This window comes from Felis catus, chromosome B3 (assembly GCF_018350175.1).
Source record: "Felis catus isolate Fca126 chromosome B3, F.catus_Fca126_mat1.0, whole genome shotgun sequence".
Taxonomy (NCBI): Eukaryota; Metazoa; Chordata; class Mammalia; order Carnivora; family Felidae; genus Felis; species Felis catus.
The window spans coordinates 62,198,341-62,225,944 of record NC_058373.1 but is presented as its reverse complement, the minus strand read 5'-3'; the positions used below and the strand labels follow the sequence as shown (position 1 = coordinate 62,225,944).

General features: G+C 45.7%; 2 protein-coding genes across 2 annotated transcripts in view; one reads left to right on the top strand and one right to left on the bottom strand.

Annotated features, from left to right (window-relative positions):
• Positions 1-20,331, bottom strand: part of DNAJC17 (DnaJ heat shock protein family (Hsp40) member C17) — a 41,677-nt gene extending 21,346 nt beyond the window's left edge. The window contains exon 1 of the mRNA XM_003987269.6: positions 20,127-20,331. Coding sequence (XP_003987318.1) covers positions 20,127-20,204 — 78 coding nt within the window. The 5' untranslated portion in view covers positions 20,205-20,331. The remainder of the gene's footprint in view (positions 1-20,126) is intronic.
• A 154-nt stretch (positions 20,332-20,485) lies between these two features.
• ZFYVE19 (zinc finger FYVE-type containing 19) lies at positions 20,486-26,990 on the top strand. The gene is made up of 11 exons (XM_019832663.3): positions 20,486-20,639; positions 21,896-22,017; positions 22,184-22,237; positions 22,620-22,738; positions 22,838-22,983; positions 23,313-23,421; positions 25,121-25,330; positions 25,773-25,852; positions 26,174-26,272; positions 26,380-26,510; positions 26,595-26,990. Exons 1-11 carry the CDS (start codon positions 20,586-20,588, stop codon positions 26,671-26,673), a joined length of 1,203 nt encoding a protein of 400 aa, XP_019688222.2. The 5' UTR covers positions 20,486-20,585; the 3' UTR covers positions 26,674-26,990.
• Positions 26,991-27,604: the final 614 nt, after the last annotated feature.

Genomic DNA, 27,604 nt, shown 5'->3' with positions numbered 1-27,604 from the left:
AATTTATTTATTTTCACACAGAGAAAGAGAGAAAGAGAGAAAGAGAAAGAGGGCAAGTGGGAGAAGGGCAGAGAGAGAGGGAGACAGAAGGAGAGAGAGAATCCTCCTCACTCAAAGCTCAGAGCCTGACTGCGAGCTTGAACTCCTGAACCATGAGATCATGACCTGAACCAAAATCAAGAGTTGGATGCTTAGTCAACTGAGCTAATCAGGTGCCCCCAAAATAAGTCTTAATACATTTCAAAAGACTGAAATCATATCAAGTATCTTTTCTGACCACAGTGGTATAAAACTAGAAATCAATTACAGGAAGAAAACTGGAAAACTCACAAATATGAGGAGATTAATCAACCACACTATTGAACAACCAATGGGTAAACGGAGAAATCTAGGAGAAATTAAAAAAACTACCTTGAGATAAATGACAGTAGAAATATAACATATCAAAACTAATGGAACACAGCAAAAGCAGTTCTAAGAAGGAACCTCATAGTGATAAGCACCTACTTTAAGAAACAAGAAACTCTAAAGATTCCACCAAAACTGCTAGACCTAATAAATGAATTCAGTAAAGTTGCAGGACACAAAATCAATATACAAAAATCTGTTGTATTTCTATACTCTAATAATGAACTACCAGAAAGAGAAATTAAGAAAACAATTCCATTTACAATTGCATCAAAAAGAATAAAATGCCTAGGAATAAATTTAACCAAAGAGGTGAAAGACCTGTACACTAAATATAAGACACTGATAAAAGAAAACTGAAGACAACACAAATAAATGGAAAGATATTCTGTGCTTATGGATTAGAAGAATTAATATTATTAAAATGTCTTTACTACCCAAAGCAATCTACAGATTCAGTGCTATCCCTATCAAAATTCCAAAGGCATTTTTCATGGAAATAGAAAAAATAAACCTAAAATTTGTATAGAGTCACAAAAGACCCCAAATAGCCAAAGCAATATTTAAAAGGAAGAACAAAGCTAGAGGCATCACACTTCCTGATTTCAAACTATACTACAAAGGTATAGTAATCAAAACAGTATGGTATTAGCATAAAACCAGACACATAAATCAATGAAATGGAAGACTAGAGAGCCCACAAATTAACCCACGCATATATGGTAAATTAATTTACAACAGAGGAGCTAAGAATAAATAGTGGGGGAAAAGGCAGTCTCTTCAATAAATGGTGTTGGAAAAACCGTACAGCAACATACAAAAGAATGAAACTGGACTCCTACCTTACACCATACACAAAATATCAACTCAAAATGGATTAAAGACTTAAATGTAAGACCTGAAACCATAAAACTCCTAGAAGAAAACATAGGCAGTAAGTTCCTTGACGTCAGTCTTGGTCATGATTTTTTGGATTTGGCACCAAAAGCAAAAATAAATAAGCGGTACTATATCAAACTAAAAATCTTCTGCACAGCAAAGGAGACCATCCACAAAATGAAAAGGCAACCTACACAATGGGAGAAAGTACTGGTAAATCATATATCTGATAAGGGATTAATATTCAAAATATGAAAAAAAAAACTCATATAAGTCAATAGCAAAAAACCCCAAGCAATCTGATTTTTTTCATGGGCAGAGGATCTGAAGAGACATTTTTCCAAAGAAGACATACAGATGGCCAAGAGGTAAATAAAAAGGTGCTCAACATCACCAATCAGGGGAATGCAAGTCAAAACTCCAATGATAGTACCACAAGATAGCACCTCACACCTGTTAGAATGGCTGTTCTCAAAAAGACTAGAAATAACAAGTGTTGGCAAGGGTGTGGAGAAAAGGGAACCCTCATGCACTGTTGGTAGGGATGTAAATTGGTGCAGCTACTGTGGAAGACAGTATGGAGATTCCTCACAAAATTAAAAATAGAACTATCATATGATTTAGCGATCCTGCTTCTAGGTATTTATTCAAAGGAAACAAAACACTAACTGGATAAGATATCTGCACCCCCATGTTCATTGCAGCATTATTTACAATAGCCAAGACACGGAAGCAACCTGATGGATGGACAGACGTGCTGGACACACACACACACAGGAATATTATTTAGCCATTAAAAAAAGGAAAGTTTGCCATTTGTGACACATGCATTGACCTTGAGGGCATCATGCTAAGTGAGATGAGTCAGACAGAAAGACAAATACCATATGATCTCATTTATATGTGGAATCTAAAAAAATTAAAAAACAAAAAAAAAAACAAAACTCATAGATAAAGAGAACAGACTGGTGGTTGCCAGAAATGGGGGGGGGGGGTGAAATGTGTGAAGGGGGTCAAAAGGGCAAACTCCCAGTTATAAAATAAGTCATGGGAATGTAATGTATAGTGTGCTGCTAGATTTAATAATACTATATTGTATATTTGAAAGTTACTAAGTAGATCTGAAAAGTTCTTATCATAAGAAAAAAATGTGTAACTATGTGTGGTGACAGACTTATGTTAACTAGACTTATTGTGGTGTGCATTTTACAATGTACACAATGTATTGAGTCATTATGTTAATAATACAATGTTATGGGGCACTTGAGTGGTTCAGCTGACTGAGTATTCCCAACTCTTGATTTCAGCATAGGTCATGATTCCAGGGTTGTGGAATGGAGTCCTGCATTGGTGGGCTTGGCACTGAGCATGGAGCCTGCATGGGATTCATTCTCTCTCTCTCTCTCTCTCTCTCTCTCTCTGTCTCTCTCTCTCCCCCCCCTCTCTCCCGGCCTCTGCCCCTCTCCCCCTCTGACATACTCTCTCTCTCTAATAATGATTATACTAAAATCTTATGTCAATTATATCTCAATCTTGAAAAACAGGGATGGTGACCCCTGGGTGGCTCAGTCAGTTAAGCGTCTGACTCTTAGTCTGTGCTGGCAGCGCAGAACCTACTTGGGATCCTCTCTCTCCACCTCTCTCTGCCCCTCCCCTGCTCAGGTGTGCACTCTCTCTCTCTCAAAATCAAGGTGCGCCTGGGTGGCACAGTTGGTTAAAGGTCCCACTTCAGCTCAGGTCATGATCTCACTGTCTGCAGGTTCAAGCCCCAAGTTGGGCTCTGTGTTGACAGCTCAGAGCCTAGAGCCTGTTAGGAATTCTGTGTCTCCCTCTCTGTCTGCCCCTCCCCCACTCACACTCTGTTTTTCAAAAATAAATAAACATTAAAAAAATTTTAATTCCAAAAATCAATAAACTTAAAAAAAAGAATTATTAAAAAAGAAACCCAGAGATACTCAGTTTCCCTCTACTATTCTAAGCTGGAAGACAGCATGGTTCACTGAAAGAGAGAAAGTTTTGGAATCTAACAGATGTATTTTTATTTTATTTTATTTTATTTTATTTTATTTTATTTTATTTTATTTTATTTTATTTTATTTTAAATTTTTACTTTTTATTAAACAATTTTTTTAACATTTATTTATTATTGAGAGACAGAGCGTGAGCATGAGAGGGGCAAAGAGAGGGGAGACACAGAATCTGAAGCAGGCTCCAGGCTCTGAGCTGTCAGCAAAGAGCCAGAAGCAGGACTTGAACTCAGAAACCAAGAGATCAAGATGTGAGCCGAAGTTGGACGCTTAACTGACTGAGCTACCCAGGTGCCCCTATTTATTTTAATTTTTTTAATATTTATTTTGAGAGAGCATGCACGCATGTGCCGCGAGGGAGAGAGAGAATCCCAAGTAGGCTCCACGCTTTCACGGTAGAGCCTGATGCAGGGCTTGATCTCACAACCCTGGGATCATGACCTGAGCCGAAATCAAGAGTTGGACATTCAACCAACTGAGCAATCCAGGCACCCCTATTTTTTTTTATTTTAGAGAGAGAGAGAGTGCTCGAGTGGGAGAGAGGGGCAGAGGGAGGGAGGGAGGGAGGGAGAGAGAGAGATTGAGAGAGAGAGAGAGAGAGAGAGAGAGAGAGAGAGAGAGAGAGAGAAAGAAAGAAAGAAAGAAAGAAAGAAAGAAAGAAAGAAAGAAAGAAAGAAAGAAAGAAAGAAAGAAAGAAAGAAAGAAAGAATCTCAAGCAGGCTGTCAGGGTAGAGCCCTAGGTGGGGCCCGATCCCACGACCCTGGGATCATAACCTGTGCTGAAATCAAGAGATGGACATTCAAACGACTAAGCCACCTTGGCACCCCTAACAGATGTGTTTTTAAATTTTGAGTCTTCTGCATACTACCAGCATGACTTTGGACAAATTACTGAATCTCACTCAGCCTTAGCTTCTTCAACTACAATGTGAGGAAAGAATCCCCTACACACAGGATAGTTGTGAGGATTAAAGAAAATAATCCATGTGAAGTCCCTGACAAAAACTAGGCACTCAGTAGAAGTCCCAAACCTCTTGCCTATCTATCCACTTCCAGGAGGGAGGTAAACTGTGTGACACCAGCTGAGGATGATGCCAACCTGACAGCAACTCCAGGGATGGGCATGGGTTCACAGTGGGCCCAGGTCAGCCCAATTAGAATTCTCGAGACGGAGAGGGCTGATTTCAAGTCTGCTGGGGCTGTAGTTCTAAAATGTAATCCTTGGTTAACTCCCAGGGGCTCTGAAATACTCTCATTCAAAGAGCAGAGGGAAGGGTAGGGAGCTTGAGATCTTCTAAGAGTGGCCATGAACTAAAACTCAGGTGGCCTAAGAATGCTGGTGAAGTTGGGGCACCTGGGTGGCAGTCGGTTAAGCGTCCGACTTCAGCCAGGTCACGATCTCGAGGTCCGTGAGTTGGAGCCCCGCGTCGGGCTCTGGGCTGACAGCTCAGAGCCTGGAGCCTGTTTCCGATTCTGTGTCTCCCTCTCTCTCTGCCCCTCCCCCGTTCATGCTCTGTCTCTCTCTGTCCCAAAAATAAATAAACGTTGGGAAAAAAAAATTAAAAAAAAAAAAAGAATGCTGGTGAAGTGTGTCTGTCTTGATTAACTAGTTATTACTATTTTTAGCTGTTACACCTGCCGTGGGCAGGGCCCATTCCTGGCTTTTAGCTTGGAAGGCCAGTTTTGTCTTTGAACCAGTTGGCCTGGAGTTTGGTGTTTTGTGCTACAAACTGGATTGCCAGCTTTGTCCAGCCCTCCTGAAGTGACTGCTGCCTAAAGAATTTCTCATCATGTAAACACAACTCTCTTGAAGCAGGCCTTTGAAAAAGCTTCTGGTATCAATATTGTTTACTATGAAATAATGCTGCCTTATTAGCAGCTCAAGAGGCTGGATTCAGGGCAAAAAGATGCAAAATATGTTCTATAACTATGATAAAGTTGGGAAGGAAGAGGGACTTTCAGAATAGAGAAGTAGAGACCCTATTTGTAATGGTATGGGATAAAGCTAAGGACTGTCTAATCCCAGGCACCGGGGATGGCAGCTCCTCCATGAAACTGAGTCTGCAGGTGCTAGATCAGTCAGGCAGGATTGAAGTTGCCTCAAAAAGTTGCCAAAGGCTACTAGATTGTCTTAACACTTGCAGCTTTCTTTCTTTACCTGTGGATTTCCCCTAAATCCTCTGGTCTCCCTAGCACTTGGCAACATTCATTTGCATTTCCTGAGACTTCACAGAGAGGAGGAGCCGGGTGACAGTAGAGTAGCTTCCCACCCAATGTCTCCTGCACAGACCATGGTTTTTCAGAGGACCAGGCTGTCTCCAAAGCCCAGCCCCAGAAAGACAAAGATCTCAGATGAATAGAAGCTCCATAAGGACTTAAAATTCCAATTTGCCGAGGTGTGGTCTTTCTAACTTGTTACTGCCTCCCCCTTCCCCTTCTCCATCCTAGGACACTACTGGAATTTAGTCTGACTTCCACGTCTCAGGATTGTCATCCAGAACATAAACTACTGAACAGCGTAACACCTTCAGGCACTACTGAAGGCAAAGAGTCAGGCTTTTCCTAAGCTTCCCTAGGTGGCGAAGATCTTTTTTAAAAAAAAAAAATTTTTTTTTAATGTTTTATTTATTCTTGAGGGAGAGAGAGACAGAGCATGAGCGGGGATGGGGCACAGAGAGAGGGAGACACAGAATCCAAAGCAGGCTCCAGGCTCTGAGCCATCAGCCCAGAGCCCGACGCAGGGCTGGAACTCATGCACCATGAGATCATGACCTGAGCCGAAGTCGGATGCTCAACCGACTGAGGCGAAGATCTTAAATCTTACTCTTTTATACTTTTTCTGTCTCTTCCCTAGTCACTCTCTACTAGTTTGTGCCATATGCCAGCACTTCCTTGGAAGTGCTTCTAATCTGCTGTTTCTTTTCTGGTATGGTCTGGAAAAACAGATAAACTGTTTTGGTTCTTTTAAAATAACTTTACAATTTTTAAAATTAATTATTTAAAAATGAATTTAACAAATTAATTAAATTCTCATTAAATTAAAAAAATTTAAATCTTATAACTCTTATAATTGTGCCTCAAATGAGAGCCCACAGGTATAGGAAAGTATGGGGGTTCCCCTTACAAATAAAGGGAATGTGCTTTCTGGGGCAGGGAGTTTTGCTTATGCCCAGGGCCCAGAACAGTGCTCTGAACAATGCCTGGCACTTAATCTTAGTAGGTACACAATAAGTACCTATTGAATGAAAGGGGCTCACGTTCACTTGTTCTCAACCAAAACACATTCAGAAAGTCTCAGCTATGTCTACTTCAGGCCCAATGAAGAGTAGAAGTGAGCACTGTCCTGACCCTAAGAGACCTTACCACTATTTCGCAATCTTCCCTTCTACTTGCTAATGCCGTCTCTTGAGAAACCAAGTCTGGAAAAGAGAAAAAATCACTAGGGCAGACCGTCAGAAGAACCATGATGGGAACTAAATGTTATCCCCCAGAGCCCACATCACAGAGGAGAAGGATGAATCATGAATTAGCAGCCACCCAGCCCTTCCTGGAGGCCCCATAACTGGTTCTGCCACTTGTAGCAACCTAAGTCCAGAGCAGGGGAGTGGGTTGGGAAGTGGGTCTCCAACCATCTCCACTGGGCTTTGTGCCAGCCACGCAGCAGGGCCTCTGACAATTCACCTGCCTCCAATTTCACCTCTTGAGGGAAACGGCATCCTGACTCACTCAAAAAAGGCAAGGCGCTAAGGGGTCCCATAAATATAAAACAGTCATCATTAACTTAAAAGAAAGGTGCCCTACAAAGAAGAGATCATTATTTTTTTAAAGGCTGCTGTCCTTATGATAAAACTTGGGACCAAGTAAGTAAGTGGTACAGGTAATTAAGCCCAGTTCTCAAAAGCCAGACTCATAGGTCAGACTCAGATAGAGGACAGATAAGGAGACCACTCTGTGTGACAACAGGTACTAAACCTTGCCAGTGAATCAGCTAGAAAACCATTATCAGGCCTGGTTCCAGGAATGGGAACAGTCCATAATCACAGCCCAGGCACTCATTTAATTTCTCCCCAAGCCTGGGGGAGGCAGACATCTCATCCCCACACCAGCTAGAACACCAGAGGTTATGTGACTGCCTCATGTCACAGGCAGAAAGTAAACCACAGAGCTCAGGGTACTTATGCAGAAGCTCCTCTTGCCTGACATATTGGTCATTTTCATTCCCGACAGCCTCTGGCCCACACTGCAACAGCACTGCAGAGAAATCCCTAAATGCCTGGTCATTACAAAAACCACACAGCTCCTAAGACTCAGTACAAGCAGGTGCCAGCCAGCCCCCAGACCGGTCCCCTCAGCTCAATGTTTCCAGATGTGGCCTGCTGTTGGTACTGAGACGATACCGGGAGAACTCGGACCTCACACCAACATCTTTCTCAGGTTGCTTGCTAACCATGGCCCGAGGCCCCAGACTCGGTGACCTATACAGCCTGGAACAACTGGGACTGTACACAGAGCTTGACCTGCTTCTCCCCAAATGTTGCCCGTATGCACCCTTTGGATCTGGGTCCTTGGACCATCCTTGAGGTCACTCCTATCCCTCAGGCTCTCACCTCTGGGTCCCCCTCCTTCCTTTACCCCTCTCAGCACCACCTCCTGGGCCTAACCCCAGCGCTACCATTCTTAGCCTACTTTCCCAAACCAGCTACCCCAAGGAGCCCTGTCTACAGCCCCACTCCCTCCCTCCCATCCTTACCCTAAGCATCCCTGTATCAGGCTCAGACTCCAAAATCTTTGCCCATCTTCTTGCCTCAGGCAATAGATTCCCACCCCTCACATCTACCAGATATTTTGAGTCTGACTGCCCCTCACTTCTCCCCCCTGCCTACTGCCACCCTCAACCCCTGCAGACTTGGGTCCCCAGTCCCAAAGCATTCTCTCTGCCCCATCTCTGCCATCTCTCAGGGTACAGAACTTCTCTCTGGGCCTTGGTACTTCCTGCATCTTACTTATTTCCTTTTTTCCTGTAACACAGTGGTTTCCTGTAAAAACAAATTTATATTAGTAAAAAGAAGTGAGTCCATTTAAAGAAAAATAATAATGACTAGATAACAGCAGTCAGGAACAGCAAAAATTGGGAAAGCAACTATTCAAATGGAGAATACTTGCTTTTTTGCTTTTTTTGTTATTTTAAGATTTTATTAAAAAAATTTTTTTTACATGTATTTATTTTTGAGAAACAGAGTGAGACAAAGCATGCGTGGGGGAGGGACAGAGAGAGAAAGAGACACAGAATCTGAAACAGGCTCCAGCCTCTGAGCAAGCAGTCAGCACAGAGCCTGATGCAGGGCTCGAACCCATGAACTGTGAGATCATGACCTGAGCCGAAGTTGGACGTTCAACCGACTGAGCCACCCAGGCGCCCCTTAAGATTTTATATTTAAGTAATCTCTACACCCAAAGTGGGGCTAGAACTTACAACCCTGAGATCAAGAGTCACATGCTCTTCTGACTGAGCCAGCCAGGCACCCCTGGATGGAGAATAGTTTGAATGTTGCTTTAGCTGAAATGGAAACTGCACTGTGATAGTTTCAACATACATTTTAATGCACTTCCTCAAGCTGTCTAGATCAGCTTAATACCTGTCGGGTTCACCCAGGTCTGGCAGCTTTACTCAGAGTCAAAGCTCTGTCTGTGTCGCAGTTGGAGTCATGAGGCTCTCTGGGGCCCACAGACCTGTCTCTTGTTGCCCTAATTGTGCCTGCAGTGTGGGTCATGGAAAAAGCTCGGAAATAAAAGTAGAAAATTCGGGTTTGGGCAAGCACTCTGCATTTATTAGCCACCTTATGTTGGGCAAATCAATTAAACTCTTGAGTCTTAAGTCTTCTCATCTATAAATTGGACCTAATATTCCTTGCCTATCTCATAGGCCTGTCTTGAAGATCACATCAAATGAGATAATTTATGTGAAAGCACTTTGGTGTCATATAAATGGAAGGTATTATCTTAAACGCTAATGAATAACCTGCAGCTTACAAACACAAATGAATCATTGCTTTTGACTTAACAGGCAGCCAAGTAACTTCAAAAATCCAGAGCTCCAGACAATAAAACCCAGGAATGAGTTAACCATCAGAGGGATGCAGATAGGGCTGAGGCCTGGCTCCCAGAGCCACCCAGTGCTAGTCAGGCCCTTGGTGAATGAAGGACAGTCGTCTAGAGAAACCAGACTTGTGCCCAACCTTGAGTCTTCAAGTAAGACACTCTGGGAAAGGCTCCTGTGACAGTGAATTGAATCAGGCACACCTCACATTCAGAAATGGCTCCCAGATGTCCATAAAATCAAGTCCAACCACTATAGCACCTAGAGGTCCAAAGATACCACATTTTTCAGATTCATCTCCTGTCATATCTTCAACATACCCAAGGCAATGTCCCATTCCTTGTCATGCCAGGCACTTTTACTTCTATACCTACATACTCATGCTGTTCCTTGAAGCCCTTCTCTATTCTCTGTCCTCAAAGACGTATTCTTCTTAATTCTGGAAGAATGTTGGTGTATCACCTTCTAGAATATAACAGAAATATGGAGGGTTTTTTTAAAAATGTTTATTTATTTATTTTGAGAGAGAGAGAGAGAGAGAGCATGAGCAGAGAATCCCAAGCAGGCTCCACACTGACAGTGCAGAATCTGATGTGCGGCTTGATCCCACAACCCTGGGATCATGACCTGAGCCGAAATCAAGAGTCAGATGCTTAACTGACCGAGCTACCCAGGCTCCAGAAATATGGAGTTTAAATAAAGCTAGCATATAGGTAAAATAGGCTTTTCCTTAAAGTAACTTATATGCTATAATATAACCTTCCTTCCTGAAAATGTCAATGTTAATTGTCTTTGGTAGTTTTCCTGGTAAACAGACATAAAATTTGAGTCTTGAAAGAGTTAATCAAAATGGATTTTCAAGTACCTGGCTTCATCAAGTAATGCTTGCCAAGATACAATGAGTTACATGCCCTACAAAGGGCTTCAAATGAAAGGTGAGGCTGCAATAGACAACAGAGACCTGTGCCAACTGTATAGGAGTGGAAAGAATATTATACTGGCTCCAGTCTGGGTCTGATGCTCATTATCTGGGTGGTCTGGAGCAAGTTCCATAAGCTCTCTGGACCTCTATCCTCCTGTCTACAAAATGAAGAGAATCAACAACCGTGAAGATCCCTCCTGTGATATATTCTTTTCTCCCCTCAAGGTCTTGCACAAAAACACCTCCTCAGAGAAGTCTTCCCTAATCCTGCCACGCTATGAATCATGCCTTCTTTTTTGTTGTTATTGTTTTGTTTTTGAGAGATGGGAGAGAGGGGCAGAGTGGAGGGAGGCAGAGGATCTGAAGTGGGCCCTGCACTGATAGCAGTGAGATGGCTGTGGGGCTCGAACTCACAAACTGTGAGATCATGACCTGAGCCAAAGTCAGACACTCAACTGACAGAGCCACCCATGTGGCCCCGAATCATGCCTTCTTTATTCCTATAGCATTTTCCTTAAATACTATAAGGAATTTCCTTAAATACTATAAGTATTTTCCTTAAATACTATATATGGAACCTCTTTCATTTTACCTCAAAATTCATTGCTCACTATACTGTGTGAGCTGGCCGAAAGCAGACTGATGTCTTATTCAGCTCTAAAACCCCACCATGCCCATATGGTGCCTTGTCCTTGGTGACATACTCCGCTCATCTGTAGATCTGAATAGTGAACTCTGCTGATCCTCAATTTTGCTCTACCTAATTCCCCACCTCCTTTCTACCTTGACTGCTACGACAATCACTGAGTCAGCACTGGGCCTGTCAGGGCTGGAATGAGTGAGAAGGGCTAAGGAGTAGAGGGCAACCTTAGACGTGAGGTGTGGGAGATGTGTATTTGACATTAGTGCTTACAATGTAAGGAAGGTGGAAGGACAATATTAACAGCAAGAGCTAACATGTAGCCTGCATTCGCTCTGTACCAGGCACCATGCTAAATGCTTTACTTGTATCGAGCTTTACTACAGTGCTGGCAGGAAGGGACTGCCATCATTCCCATTTTGCAGACAGGGAAGCCAAGGTACACAGAGGTTAAACGTTTGCTCAAGGTCACAAACTAGTTAAGTTATGGAGTCAATGACTTAACAATTACTTTCGAGTCAAAGTCCACTTTCTTAACTCTCACTGCTAATAAGTCAAAGGTGATGATAAAAGCACATTGACAATTCCCAACATTGCTCAATGCTCTGTATTTATAATTTTCATCCACTTTTGACATATGGTAGATGCAATAAACAATAATTCTTGGCCTTATTTGTTAAAGATTAGTTATAAAAACTGTTCTTTTCTCTTTCATTTATTATGAGAGACAGAGAGAGTGTTCACGTGGACACATGAGTTGGGGAGAAGCAGAGAAATCCACAGTCAGTGCAGTGCCCAACATAGGACTCGAACTCACAAATGGAGATCATGACCTGAGCCAAAAGCAAGAGTCAGATGCTTAACCAACTGAGCCAGCCAGGTGCCCCTGAAACTGTTATTTTTTATACAAAGCTACACTCTATAGGAAGTGATGATCTGATTAAAAAAGCATTAACTTCTAGGGGTGCCTGGGTGGCTCAGTCAGTTGAGCACTCACTCTTGATTGCATCCGACTTGATTTCGGCTCAGGTCATAATCTCTCAGTTCATGAGTTCGAGCCCCCAGTAGGGCTCTACACTGACAGTGTTGAGCCTGCTTGGAATTTCTCTCTGCTCTTCCCCTGCTCTTTTTTTTTTTCTCTCTCTCTCTCGCAACAAATAAACATTTTTTAAAAAAGCATCAACTTCTAGAATTATAAACTTTAACCTCTGCATTCCATAATGATGGGACACACACACAAAGATGGGCCACAGGAGCAAGAGATGGAAAAGGTGGAAAAAGGAAACAGGCAAGATGGGGCAACTCTATAGGGACCACTTTTTTCACATTTGTATCCCTAGCACCAACTCTGAGGCTGACACATGCTAGGCACTTAATAAAAGTTTGTGGAATCAGGGCTGCCTGGGTGACTTAGTTGGTTAAGCATCTGACTTTGGCTCAGGTCATGATCTCACAGTTGCTGAGTTTGAGTCTCTCGTTGGGTGAGCTCGAGCCCCGCTTCCAGTGAGACCCGCTTCCCACCCCACCCCACCCCCTGTGTGTGTGTGTGTGTGTGTGTGTGTGTGTGTGTGTGTGTGTCTGTCTGTCTGTCTGTCTCCCCCTTGTGGGATTTTCTCTCTCTCTCTCTGTTCTCATTCACTTGCATCCTCTCTCTTTCAATTAAAAAAAAAAGTTTGTGGAATCAAATGTTTGTGGGAAATAGTTCTACTCTCCTCTGAAACACACACAGAGAATGGGAAAGGAAACCAAAATGAAACAGGAAGAACACTGTAAAGTTTGATTTAATAAAGGTCCAGTGTGTGCGTGTTCTGGGCAGGGCACTGGGCACACAGTGTGCTGCTTTCAAGAGTCAGGGTGGGGGCTGTGAGCAGAGACATGGGCAATCCTGCCTACCTGGCAAGAGTATAAGTTGGTACTACTTCTCTGAAAGAAAACTCTGAAAAAGCTTTTAGCGGGGGGCCTGGCTGGTTCAGTTGGTAGAGCATGGAACTCTTGATCTTGGGGTTGTGAGTTCAAGCCCAATGTTGGGTGTACAGATTACTTTTTAAAATTCTGTTAAAAAGCTTTGAGATATATTTACTTTTGGTCTAGTAATTTTACTTTGTCACAAAGTACTACTGTCTAAGAAAATAATAGTGCATATTCATCCAATCACTCAACAAGGATTCACTGAGCACCTATCAAGGGCTAGGCACTATTCTAGGTGCTAGAGACAGCAATAAACAGAGGAAGTCCCTTCCTTCCTGGATTTTTTACATTCTAATGGGGGATAAGCAGATGGGTATAGTAATATAAAATGGCAGTGAGCGTTAGTAGTGAGAAGCACTACTTAGAAATATATGTAGCAGTGTCAGGGTGTGGAGGTAGCTAATATAAATTGGTGGTCAGGGAAACCCTCCCTGAGGAGGTTATACATGAACAGAAATCTGAATAAGGGGTGGGAATGAGATATAAAATACACAACTGCCAGAGAAGAATGTTCTAAGCAGAAGGATTAGCAGATATAAAGGCCCTGAAGCAAGAATGTGTTTAGGTGAGTTTGAAAAAAAATCACCTGAGGCCCATTTCACACCCAGAAGGAAGGTTATTATCCAAAAAAAGAGGAAATAACAAGTGTTGCAAAGGATGTGGAGAAATTGGAACCCTTGTACATTGCTGGTGGGAATGTACAATGGTGTAGCTGCTGCATAAGGCAGTATAACCAAAATATCAAACATAGAGTTATCATATGGTCCAGCAATTCCATTTATGGGTATATATCCAAAAGAACTGAAAGCAGGACTTTAACAGATATATATACACTTGTGTTCATAGTAGCATTATTCACAATAGTCAAAAGGTGGAAATGATCCAAACGTCTGTCAACAGATGAATAGATAAACAAAATATGGTAATGTGGCATATACATTCAACGAAATATTATTCAAACTTAAAAAGGGGGGCACCTGGCTGGCTCACTTTGACCTTGGGGTTGTGAATTCAAGTCCTGCACTGGGTATACAAATTACTTTTAAAAAATAACATCTTAGGGGCACCTGGGTGGCTCAGTAGGTTAAGTGTTCAACTTTGGCTCAGGTCATGATCTTGCAGTCTGTGGGTCCAAGCCCTACATTGGTCTCTCTGCTGTCAGCTCGGAGCCGGCTTTGGATCCTTGGTCTCCCTCTTTCTCTGCCCCTCCCCCGCTTGCTCTCACTCTTTCTCTTTCAAAAATAAATAGAAAACATTTTTTAAAAAAGGGTTAGGGTTAGGGGCGCCTGGGTGGCTCAGTCGGTTGGACGTCCGACTTTGGCTCAGGTCATGATCTCACAGTTTGTGAGTTCGAGCCCCGTGTTGGGCTCTGTGCTGACAGCTGGGAGCCTGGAGCCTGCTTCGGATTCTGTGTCTCCCTCTCTCTCTGTTCCTCCCCCGCTTGTACCCTCTCTTAAAAATAAATAAAGATTAAAAAAAATTTTTTTTTAAGGGTTAAAATGGGGCACCTGGGTGGCTCAGTCAGTTAAGCGTCCAACTTCGGTTCAGGTCATGATCTCACAGTTCATGAGTTCAAGCCCTACATTGGGCTCTGGAGCCTGAAGCCTGCTTTGGATTCTGTATCTCCCTCTGTCTCTCTGCCCCTCCCTGGCTTGTGCTCTCTCTCTCTCTCAAAAATAAATAAATAAACATTTTTTAAAAAGGGTTAAAATGGTAAATTTTATGCTATGCAAAACATAACATAACATAACATAACATAACATAACATAACATAACATAACATAGGATTGAGATGGCAGGAGCTTAGTGAGCAAGGGGAGAATGGCAGGGAACATGAAGGAAAGGCAACAAGAGCCCCAAGGGCCAGGAAAGGCCTTCAGGTATTACTCTAAGACTGATGAGAAGCCACTGGGAAGTTGGAGCAGAAGTGACACAATCTGATCCACATTCTAAAGGCTTACTCTGGCTGCTGTGTGAAGAGGCTCAAGAGGGCAAGAGCAGAACTAGGAAAAGGGCCATAACGCCACTGTAGTCGCCCAGGTTAATTCCTGAGATTATTTCAGATTCTCTCGAGGGCTTGCAAACAGCATGAATTCATGACCTAGTCTTCATTTTGGCAGGCCTGGGGGACTTGCTCCAGCAGAGAGTGAGTGAGTGAGTGAGTGGGAGATGGGGGGTGGACGCATGAGCACACATAGGCATGTGCACATGAGCACATAAGCATCAGGGGCTCAGGGGACTGAGCTTGGGTTCTAGCAGGGGACTGAATTTCCAGGGCATGATCCTCTTCCCAGGAACACTTCCACACCAAATCCACGTCCTTGACTCAAGGGTTTTCTACAAGAAGATTGTATCGTCCCCAGCCCATCTCCTCTGAGGCTGGAATGGGAACAAAAATGTCTACCTGGGAATTGCCGAGTCTCTAAATTTCCACCAAAGGCGTTGTTTAGCCCACTTCTGAACCTGTGAGGTTCGCTGCACTAGGAGGTTGACAGAAGGGGTAAGTTCCATGTATAGAAAGGTAGAGCTGAACTTGCCCCTAATTCTAGTACGGGTAGGCAAACTTTTTCTGTAAAAGGCCAAAAATTTTAGGAGGCCACATGTGGTCTTTGTCAAACATTCTTTCTTGTTCTGATTTTGGTTTGGCTTGGTTAGTTGGTTGTTTTCATTATAAAATATATATAACTTACAGGGCACCTGGGTGTCTTAGTTGGTTGAGTGACCAACTCTTGATTTTGCCTCAGGTTGTGCTCCCAGGGTCCTGGGATTGAGCCCCAAGTCAGGCTCTGCGCTACATGCTCTCTCTCTTTTGGGCACCTGAGTGGCTCAGTCAGTTGAGCATCCAACTCTTGATTTCAGCTCAGCTCATGATTTCATAGTTCCTGAGATCCAGCCCCACACTGGGCTCTGTGCTGACAGCGTGGAGCCTGCTTGGGATTCTCTCTCTCCCTGCCCCTCTACCCTGCTTGTTCTCTCTCTCTCGCTCTCTCTCTCAAAATAAAAATAAATAAAATAATAATAATAGTTACAGCCATCATAATGGGTGTAAAGTAGTATCTCATTGTGTTTTTGACTTATATTTACCTAATGATTAGTGGTATTGGACATCTTTTTTTTTTTTTTGCTTTTAATGTTTATTTATTTTTGAAGGAGAGAGACACAGAGAGTGAGCGAGGGAGGAGCAGAGAGAGGGAGACACAGAGTAGGAGCTGTCAGCACAGAGCCCAATGTGGGACTCGAACTCACAAACCATGAGATCATGACCTGAGCTGAAGTTGGACGCTCAATCGACTGAGCCCCCCAGGTGCCCCCTGGACAACTTTTCATGTACTTGTTGGCCATTTATATATTTCTTTGGAGAAATATCTATTCAAGTCCTTTGCCCATTTTTTAACATGTTTGATTTTTTGCTGTTGAGTTGTTTTTTTTTTTTTTTTTACAATCCTTTAAATATGTAAAAACCATTCTTAGCTCATGGCCTATTACAAAATTTCTAGTTGAGGCCATTTGACCCCTGAAGCCAGAGTTTGCCCAGCTCCCTCATTTTACATTTGAGGAAAGTCAGCCCTGAAGAGAGACAGTGACTGCCTCAAGGTTCATGATTCTCAAGTCAAGTTGTAGTGGTCTCTATAGCCACTACCTCTTTCATTCAACAAATATTTATCGAGAGAGCCTCTTCTGTGTCAGTCACGGAAGGGGCTGCTACAGAAGTGAATGAACCAGATCCACTCCTCAGAGCTAGGAGTACAGAGGGGATTAAGGCACCAAACAAATAATCACACAAATAAATATGTAATTACGAACTGAAATAAGTGCTAGAAAGGAGGAAAGCCAACTGTTATGAAAGAGAATAATAGACAAGGCCTCTCTAAGGATATGCCATTTAAGTTGAGTTCTGGGGGATAAATAAAAGTGACCTAGGTTAGGGGCACCTGGGTGGCTCAGTCGGTTAAGTGTCCAACTCGATTTAGGCTCAGCTCATGGTCTCATATTTCATGGGTTCAGGCCCTGTGTGGGGCTCTGCACTGATGTGCGGAGACCGCTTGGGATTCTTTCCCTCCCTCTCTCTGCCCTTCCCCTGCTCACACTCTGTCTCTGTCTCTCTCCGAAACAAACAAACAAACATTTAAAAAATCTAAAAAAAAATTTTATAATATGCAATCAGGGGAGGGAAAGAGAGAGAGGGAGACACAGAATCCGAAGCAGGCTCCAGGCTCTGAGCTGTCAGCACATAGGCCAACCCGGGGCTTGAACCCACAAACCATGAGATCATGACCTGACCCAAAGTCGGACATTTAACCCCCCAAAATGTTTTTTAAGTAACCCAGGTTAACAGAAGCGGCAGAGGAGTATTCCTGGCAGAAGGAAATACACGCATGAAGGGTTAAGAAATTATATTGAGTATATTATTAAAAGTGCAATAGGGCTCTTATCAAGATCATTCCATTTTCTGTGAAAAGAATAGAATGTCAGTGTACAACAGGTCAAAATGCAATAGATTGAAAGTAAAAAGACAAATTGGAAGACTACTATAATTGTTCAGATGGAAGTTGATAGGGCTTGGGCTGGACTGGCAGCAGTGGAAACAAAGATAAGTGAACAGTTTTGAGAATTATTTGGGAGGGTAACTCATTAGCACCCGGTGATGGACTAGATGGCAGAAGTGAGAAGATGAGGTATCAACAACAACTCCAGGGGCACCTGACTGGCTCAGTCAGTGGAGAATGTGACTCTTGACCTCAGGGTCATGAGTTTGAGCCCCACGTTGGGCAAAGAATCTCCAGGTTCCTAGTTCAAGTGGATGGATGGTAGTGCCATTTACCATGAGAGAGAAGTGCAAGGAAGGAGAAGGTTTGGAGACAGAAGGTCCAGAATTCAATTTTAGATGTAGTAAGAATTAGACCCCCGTGAAGCATCCAAATGGAGAACTCAAACCAGCAGATGGATATACACATATACACAGAAAAGTGGTCTGAAGGAAAGTTAAAATTGGTGTTGGTATGAGCTGAGCTGTATGGTGCTGGACAAGGGCCAAAGTGACACAGTGGAAGGAACACTGACCTGGTCCAGGCGTCAGGGAATCTAGGTTCCAGTTCCAATTCTGTCACTAACCACCCTCTCTGAGCTTCAGTTTCACCATCATTAATACAAGGAGATTGGCCTAGATCATGGCTTCTTTAGTCTTTTTTGGGGTAAGAATTAACTCCTCTCCTCAAAAATGAATACACAGTATTATACATGATTTCAGGGTTTACTCCATTCGTGTCACCTTTCTTTTTTTTTTTTTTTTAATTTTTTTTTTTTTCAACGTTTATTCATTTTTGGGACAGAGAGAGACAGAGCATGAACGGGGGAGGGGCAGAGAGAGAGGGAGACACAGAATCGCAAACAGGCTCCAGGCTCTGAGCCATCAGCCCAGAGCCTGACGCGGGGCTCGAACTCACGACCGCGAGATCGTGACCTGGCTGAAGTCGGACGCTTAACCGACTGCGCCACCCAGGCGCCCCTCGTGTCACCTTTCTATGGACACCAAAGGAACAACTCCTAGACTATATGACCAGACAACCAAAGTTTAGAAGGCCTTTTTTTCTACATGCTTTATATATATATCTATAGATCTCTATAGATATATCTATAGATCTCTATAGATATATCTATAGAGATCTATATCTATATCTATATCTATATCTATTTTCCCCACCCTTTCTCCCAAACGAGAAACCACCTCAGCCTACTATGAAAATCCACAGTACTTTGTCTGTATCCCTCTTAAGGAATTTACCATGTTCTTCCTTATATTATAGTTGTGCCTCCCCTATTAAAAGATAGGAACAGCATCTTTTATCCTGTATAAAGAGCCTTCTCACATATCCCTTATCTCATCTGAGTGAAAAATGGATCCTATCCGTACTGACCCAATCAGACATTGGTCTCTTGCTAGACAATAGCCTCACCTGACCCCTTTAAATGGCATCTCATCCATCCACATCCAGCTCTGAGCAATACACACATCAGCGGCTACCCAAATGCCTTCCTCAGAAGTTCTCAACTTCAGGGTTCCAACATACTGGCTGGGTTTGGTGTAAAATGTCCAAAGTAATTTCTCACTATTAATGAAGTACCAATTAAATAATTCACAAATGTAGAGCACTCAGAATAGAGTCCAGCCCACAGTAAGCACTATATAGGTGTTGGGCATTATTAACACTGAAATTTTAGGATTTATGAGATGGGTGTAGCGGATGCTTTTGGTGCTCTGTACACACCCACGGCCCACTTCTGACTTCAGTGGCAGCTGCGGGAGACAGCGATGTGCAGGCTGATAGCATCTCTCCTCCAGAACCCTGTAGGTCTCCTTGCTTTTCTGCCCCAGAGCCTCCTCTTCTCACAAGCTCGCTCAAGCCATGAGCTAGACAGCCAGGAAGTACAGGGACATTCGCGGGCATTAACTTTTCATCTGATGAATTATCTGCTTCCCCTTCCTACATTGTTACAACCTCTACCATTATCCAGGGGAAGATAACAAAACTCCTAATTACAGCTTGATCGGTTAACATCCCACTCCCTGGCACCTTTATCAACACTTTCCCGTGGAACTTAATTTAAGGCCATCTGCCTTTACTCTTCTGATCTTCCGTCTCTGAGCCCATTAGCACGTTTTCAGAGGGCAACAATGGGCTGGGGTGGAAAAAAGAAATGACAAAGTCATAGGTCACACTGCCAAGAAAGATGAAAAGGGAGTGGAGAAACCTTGAGACTCGGCCTTTTTTTTCCCGCCCTAGGCTCTAAGCGGAGTTAAATCGGCCTTCATAGGTGACTATGTAGTACCTCAAGCCACCGACACGGCAGAAGCGGACTCAGGGGCTGACACTGCGCAGGCGCAGGGCGGGGGCTAGGGTTTCCTCTCAGTTCACTCAACTACTTCTCTTCTACACAAGGGCCATAGGGAGAGCACAGTACCCTGCGCAAGGAGCCTTCCTTCTGTGCACCCCAATTCCTCGTGAGGCCCTCAGACCGGCCAGGAAACGTCTGGGAAACCACCTTCTAAGGTCGTCGGGCCGCCCCTCACTCCGCGCCCAGGGCCCGGCCGAACCTGGAAAGCGGGTGCCAGCTGCTGGCGAGGCGCCAAGACAGGAAGGGCCGCCAGGCCTGGTCGGATTCGGCCCTTCTCACCACCGTTCTCACCTCTTTGTCCGCTGCTTTCTCCTCGATACCTAGCAGGGCGTACAGGTCCATCTGTAAGAGCTCCTTGGTCACCGCCATGGTTCCAATCCTGACTGGATTCGTACTACAACTCCCAAGAGTCTAAGCGTGCGTAGGGATTCCCAGGGACTGTCGTCGCCAGCGAGTTGAATGGCGCTTAGCCCCCTGGGAAATGTCGTGTTCTGGATCAGGCTTGACTGTCTATGAGGGAAGCGAGCAAGTGAATGAACTACGCCTCCCAGCAGCCCCCGCGCCTTCCGCTCCCGCTCCCCGGTTGATGTAGGCGATCGCGGTTCTCCCGCCGGAGGCCGCAGCTAGCCAGCGCGGGAGGGTGTAGGGGTGGGGGCGGGGGCGGGGCTTAGTGAAGGTCCGAGGGTGTCCGGGACCCGGCAAGCGTGATCTCAGCTCTGTGGACCTTGCGGCGCTGCGCCGGCCACCAGAATGGAGAGTAGGTGCTACGGCTGCGCTGTCAAGTTTACCCTCTTCAAAAAGGAGGCGAGTCTTCTCCCCGCGGGCTAGAAGGTCAGGGAGGACGCGGAGTGGAGGAAAAGCCCTGGACTTGAAGTCCGTAGACTTGGTTTTACGACCCCTTTCCAGCTGTGTTGGTTTTGTTGAAGTCACTGAACTTCAGTTTCCATTTCTGTGAAATGGGGCTAACTCTCCCTCGCTTTCGGGGTTAGCATGAGGGTCCAGAGAGGTGCTGGAGGTGAAAGTGCCCTGTAACTATACAGCACGCTCCTATCTTTTCTAGAAAGGTAGGCTTTTCTGTCCACTAAGTGAAGGATACAGCTGGTTCCTTCCCTCCACTTTGCTCCTCCGCAGCCCAGTCTTGGTTAATGCCCTGTGACCACTCTCTATCACACCATGTCCTTTGCTCTGAAACCTTCACCATCATGCAGCCTGCCCTTCCCAGGTTTCTTGAGTTAGATTACCGCCCTTCCTCCTGTTCCCAAGGCACCGTGGCAAAGTCTTTTGTCCTCTGCACAAGGCCCCAAATTCTTCTGGTAAACTGTAGGCTTCCTCTGATCAGTTGTGACCAGGAGATAGGAACCAGATTGGATGAATGAATAGCTATGGAGGCAGATCCGTGTAGCACTTAGAAACCTGGGTTTTGGAACCCGGGTTGTCAAGGTTCAAATTTGACCTCTGCAGTCTTATTCATGGAATTACCTTGGTTTGGGCAAGTCATGTAACCTCTCTGACCCCATCTAAGATAGGAATAATAATGGTGGTCATCAGGATTAAGTAGAGTAGTGTGTATAAATTGTGAGGATTAAATCACATGACGAATGTTAAATGCTGAGCTTAGTGCCTGGCACACAGTAAGTGCTTAATAAATGGAGGCTATTGTTATCCCTGAAGCCAAGCCACCCTCCATCTCTACTAGAGCACAGGAGACAGGGGCTCTGCACTCTCTCTGGTTCTCCTTTGTTGAAGAGCCCATGACCTGCAGCATGAGGTTTTGCCTATTTGTTTTCTACACCCCAGTGCCATTGAATTGAAGTCAGGATAGAAAGCATGGGAATTTTACGTAAAGCTCTACTTGGTTTGAATAAAAGACTGGAGACTGAGGAATTGCTTTGCCCTCCACTCCTCTCTCTCCCCAGGCCCTAGGGGCCCCATTTCTCATCCTCCTCCCCGCAGCTGGTCAAAACTTCAGTGTCTTCTCTGTGTGTGTGCTTGGAGAGTCCCAGGGAGGAGACTGCAGGGGCGGGTGAGAGATGGATCCCCCTACTTCATGTTTCTTATAGTACGGCTGTAAGAATTGTGGCCGGGCCTTCTGTTCTGGCTGCCTTAGCTTCAGTGCAGTGGTGCCCCGGACTGGGAATACCCAACAGAAGGTCTGCAAGGAGTGCCACGAAGTCCTGACCAGGTGAGAAGCTGACATGGGCAAGGGTTTAGCCAAGCATGGTACCAGGTAGCTGGCCAGCTCACACAGCTTTGTGCTCTGTGGCTAGAGGTCAGCTCAGGAAGTGCTTGGGGGAGAGGTACTGACTGGCAGATAAGGGGACTTCTGATACCAGATTTCTTCTCTATAGAGGATCGTCTCCTGTCAATGCCTCCAAGTGGTCACCACCTCAGAACTATAAGAAGTAAGTGCTAAAGGGACAGAGACAAATAGGGGTGGGGAAAAGACAAAGGAGCCATTGAGTAGGACTCTCTTCCCAGCCTCTAGATCAAATGAGCACAGGGTCAGGAGAATATCTCTCAGCCTCCTGACTGCCTTCTTGGGCTCAGAAAGCAGCTCATCAGCCTCTCCCCAGAAACGGTTCTTGGTAGATCTTGCCCTCTAAGCCAGACCCTCTGTTTGGTCAGCTGGATTGGGCTACAGAGGGATATGAATGAGAACCACAGACTATTGTCTATTGGAGGCCTCCCTGGATGCCTAGAAATGATTTGAATCGGAAACGGTGAGTGGGTGCCTTCACCCCTCCCTTCTACATTCTTCAAGAACCTTATCTCATACCCTGCCAGGCGTGTGGCAGCCTTGGAAGCCAAGCAGAAGCCCAGCACTCCCCACAGCCGGGGACTAACCCAACAAGACCAAGTCATCGCTGAGCGCCTAGCACGGCTCCGCCAGCAGAACAAGCCCAGTGAGTGGGGGCACACAGGGTGATCTAAAACATACCATCCAGACTTCCTGGGACTAGGATTCCTCTGGATCTTACAAGGCTTTCCCATACCAATTTCAGAGTCAGTGGCCTCACAGGCAGAGATAGAAGCCAGGCTAGCTGCACTGAGGAAGGAAACCCAGGGTTCCATCCCTTCCACCCAAGAGATGGAGGCACGGCTTGCTGCACTGCAGGGCAGAGTTCCGCCGTCTCAGACCTCCCAGGTGGTGAGTGCTCAGGGGTCAGGGGTCCTAGGACAAGGACCTAGATACATGTATGCCTATGTACTTTGCAGGAGTTGGCAAAACCTCCCACCCTCACCTCTTGATTCTCAGGCCTGCTGCCAGGCCAAGGATCCAGGGACAAGCAGCAGGATGGGGTGGGGCAGGAAAGAGTGGCCAGATCTACTCGATTATGTGAGCCCTGGATTAGTCAGTCTCCTTTCCAAGAGCTTTGGAAACCCTTCAGCATCCACCCATAACCTAGACTTCGCTGAGCCTTACGGTGTTGCTTCCCCTCTACCCTACTCCTCACTGAAGTTCCCTCCTGTGAACAGGCACATCAGCCACCAGACACAAGGACCCAAGCCCAGCAGGCGCAGGATCTGCTGACACAGCTGGCAGCAGAGGTGGCTATTGATGAGAACTGGGAACGAGGAGACCCAGGTAACTTCTCCACCTGGATCCCCCAGGGACCTGCCCCCCCCCACCCGGCTCTTTCCCCAAGTAGGAAGGTCTCTGCTGCCCACCCTCTGGGATGCAAATATGAATCAGAGAACAATCAACATTATAAGCTTTAGATGGGTTTACCCCAACAGGAGCCAGTGTTTTACTAGTGGATAAGTGTGTAGGCTTTAGAATCAGACAGCTATTTCTAATTTTTTTTTTTTAATTTGAGAGAGAGAGAGAGCACGTGAGTTGGGGAGAGCAGCTGAGGGGGAGAGAGAGAGAGAGAAAGAGAATCTTAAGCAGGCTCCACACTCAGCCTGGAGCCCAACACAGGGCTCAATCCCATGACCCTGGGATCATGATCTGAATAGAAATCAAGAGTTGGATGTTCAATGGACTGAGCCACCCAGGTGCTCCCAGACAGCAATTTCTTATTCTACCACTTAAACTAGCTATGTGATCCTGGGAAAGTTACTTAACCGAAGTCTCACTTTCCTCATCTGTAAAATGGAGGTATGATTGAACCCACCTCACGGGGAAGTTACGAGAAGTAAATTAGATTAATAAACAATTAAGACCCTGCCGGGTTCATAGTAAGTGTTCAGTGAATGTTCATTACAATGATGATGATGATGATAAGGATGAGCAAGTGGCTGTTTAGATTTAATTAAAATGAAATTTAAAATTCAGTTCCTCAGTGGTACCAGTCACATTTCAAGTGCTATTAAACTATAGTCTTACACAAATACAGACCATGATATGGAGCGCTTCCATTATCATTAAAAATGCTATTGGACAGTGCTGTTCAGATGCTTCGGAGCAATGGTTCTCAATTGGGGATGATTTTTCCATCCGGGGCCCATATGGCAACGTCTGGAGACTCTCGGACTCAGATTCTCACAACTTAGAAGGTACCACTGGCATCTAGTGAGCAGAGGCTAGGGATGCTGCTAAACATCATACACTGCACAGGGCAGCCCCTACCACAAAGAATTATCCTGTCCAAAATATCAAAATACCAAAATATCAAAAGAACCAAGACTGAGAAGCCCTGCTTCAGCGACATAATCTCATTGTATACCCTCTGTAATCTTATACATACTATTATTATCCATATTTTATAAATGAGGAAACTGAGGCCTGGTGAGCTTAAGGAAATTGACCAAGGTCACACGTATTAAGTGACAGAGCTGGGACTTGAACCCAAAGCTGTCTCATTTTGAACCTCTTGGTCTGAAATGCTTATCTAAAGGGGACCATGTCAGAGCCACAGCCACTCTGGTAGAATTCTTCCTGCCTAGTGCCTTACAAGATCTTAGCTTCTCTCGTGTCCTCTCTGTGCTGCTCCCTGGAAGTATTAATTCCAGCCTGTAAAGCAGAGAGACTGGCTGAGGCTTAGCTTCCCTATACCCTCACCTTTTGGGGCAGTGATGGTCATACCATGGGACACCTACCCTAAGGGCAACATGTAAAAATATCAGGAGTGGGGATAGATGTAATTGAAAAAAGCATGTCTAAGATTACTAGTATTTTACATTTGGAAAAATGTAGGAAAGGCTCATTTTATTTGTAATATAAACCACAGGAGCTAATGCTGAACAAAAAGCTGATAATTTATGTTTTTTTAAGAAAGTTGAGAAAGAGGCACAGAGATCTTGGAATGTCTCTGCCTTCCTAACTGCATCACTCCTTCCAGCTCTCCCTATCCAGAATGACCTCAACCAAGGTGGCCCAGGGGGCCAGAGCACTAATTCCAAGGGACAGGCCACCTGGTCCCTGGAAGAGGAGAAGAGCAGGCTGCTGGCTGAGGCAGCAGTCGAGCTGCGGGAGGAGAACACGAGGCAGGAGAGGATCCTGGCCCTCGCCAAGCGCCTGGCCATGCTGCGGGGACAGGACCCCGATAAAGGTAGAGGCTGGGAAACAGCAGCTCACTTCTGTCCATTGGGAAGGCCCTCCACTCCCAACCCCAGGCCAAGCTCTACAAAACGGCTATATTCCCTGGCACACTGATTCAGGTGCTGGGATTGCTATGTCCAGAGGTCTACTGAGCTCTGCCCAGAGCCATGAGGAAGGTACTGGGGCAAAGGAATAGATACGGAATAAGTAGCAGCCGTCAGGGGCCCAGGGACCCTCAGTCCCTTCAGGGACTGCAAATCCTTCTGTTCCTGTCCCCCAGGGTGGGGGAGGGAGGGGCAGGATCTGATGTGATTGTTGACAACAGAGGCTGCCTAGCTCTGGAAGAAGTGCCCGTGGAAAGCAAACCAGCTCCTGCGGGCAAAATTACAGCTACTCAAGAGAACTCTCTCAACCTCACTCCTCCTCCTCTGCTCCTGTCATTCCCTTTCAAGTGACCCTCCAGGACTATCACCTCCCAGACAGTGATGATGATGAGGATGAGGAGACAGCCATCCAGAGAGTCCTGCAGCAGGTGGGCCCTGCCTTACCCACCTGACCACCACCTGTCCTGTCTCTGCCTCACTGCCCCACCACCCACTTGGCCCAGTTCACCCTGCCTCTACTCTCTCACTAAATGGCCACTCTGCAGCTCCTGTTCTACCTGGCATTCCACTGTCCCTATGACCCAGACCTGCCTACTGGCCCCTTGAGATGGGGTATCAGCAGCCATAGGCAATAGATCAAGGGAGATGGGTTGAGAAGCTAAGGCCACAGAACACAGAAATACTCGTGGGGCAGGGGGGCAGAGTCTAGGCCTGGAACAGGAAGCTGAACCTCTTCGCCCTGTCCACAGCTCACTGAAGAAGCTGCCTTGGATGAGGCAAGTGGCTTGAACATCCCTGTGGAGCCAGCTCTCAGAGCCCGGGCCCAGTCCTGTAGGGCAGAGTCCCAGGTGAGAAAAACCCCAGGCCACTGCCACGCCTTCCTCCCTCCCTGGCCAACTGCTCCTACGGCAGTGTTCCTACACACCTCCCTTCCCCCACTCCTCTCTGCTCCTAGAAGGCTCAGGCCAAGGCCCCCAGGCAGGAGGCAGAGGAAGAGGAGCTCCCCTGGTGCTGCATCTGCAATGAGGATGCCACCCTGCGCTGCGCCGGCTGCGATGGAGACCTCTACTGTGCCCGCTGCTTCCAGTGAGTGCAGATAGAATGTTCTGTGTGGCTGGGAGAAATTGCAGGTCCTCTCTGATCCCTGACTTGTCTCTCTTTGCTCCACAGGGAAGGCCACGATGCCTTTGAACTTAAAGAGCACCAGGCGTCTGCCTACTGCCCCCGGCACATAGGCCGAGAACACTGAGGAAACCAGGGAGGCAATCCCATGGGCAGTCGTGCAGGCTGGTGCACAAGTCAGGCTAGATTGCTCATGGACATGCCCCTTCCTGAGCCTCAGTGTCCCTGGAAGGAGGAAAGATTCTCCATTCAGGATGATAACTGGGGGAGCCAGAGGAAAGGTAGAAGTCAGAGCCTTCCAACAGCCAAGCGTGGACTGGGAGTAAGACACGGTGGGGAAAAGACAAGACTGAACCTAAGGGTGATGAGCCTTGGAACTTGCTCAAGGGCCCAGGGCCCTCCCCTGGCACTTAATGGATCTAATAAAGAATGCTGATTCCTTGAGCCCAGCATGTCTTACCTCTAGAACCCTGTGGGCTCTGAGCCTGGGCCCCTGGAGAGGTGGCAAGAGCAAGACCTCCACTAGAAGTCCAGTCCTGTGGAGTGAGGAAAAAAGTCGGGCTATCCTACAGGCTTCTCCAAGGAGGAACAGTCCCATCCACCCTGGAACCTCATATGCAGTAGGCATGGATATTCACTCAACTGATCTGAACTATGTGTCCTGCTCTGGGCAACCCATTGTAGCCCGCAGGCCCCACCATCTTAGATTCCTCAGCCTCCCTAGCACTCAGACAGTGCTTGCACAAACAGTGGATGCATGCCCTGCTTCCTGTCTTACTCCCAAAGGATGCCACCTCTCCAGGCTCCTGTCCCAACCTGCCTGCCATTCAGACCTAGTGTCTGTTTCCAGCCACACCTTCCTGAGCTGACTCCTGAAGTCTCTACCTGTACCCTTTACACGCCTTTACTTAGCTCCTGCCTTTTCTCTTTCTGCTGCTGGCTGGAGCCAGCTCATGTTAGTTCTCAGCCTGATGCCTCCTGAATCATTTAGGAAGAGAGGAGGGTTAGCTATCCCTGATTTCTGCAGACCCAACTAGGTTTTCCCTATTACCTCCCCT

What these genes read in the sequence shown, in the direction of transcription:
- ZFYVE19 (XM_019832663.3), top strand. Translation starts at nt 20,586, where the DNA reads ATGGAGAGTAGGTGCTACGGCTGCGCTGTCAAGTTTACCCTCTTCAAA. An exon ending in TTACCCTCTTCAAAAAGGAG is followed by an intron (nt 20,640 to 21,895) that starts GCGAGTCTTCTC and finishes TGTTTCTTATAG; the next exon opens with TACGGCTGTAAGAATTGTGG. An exon ending in TCCAGAGAGTCCTGCAGCAG is followed by an intron (nt 25,853 to 26,173) that starts GTGGGCCCTGCC and finishes CCCTGTCCACAG; the next exon opens with CTCACTGAAGAAGCTGCCTT.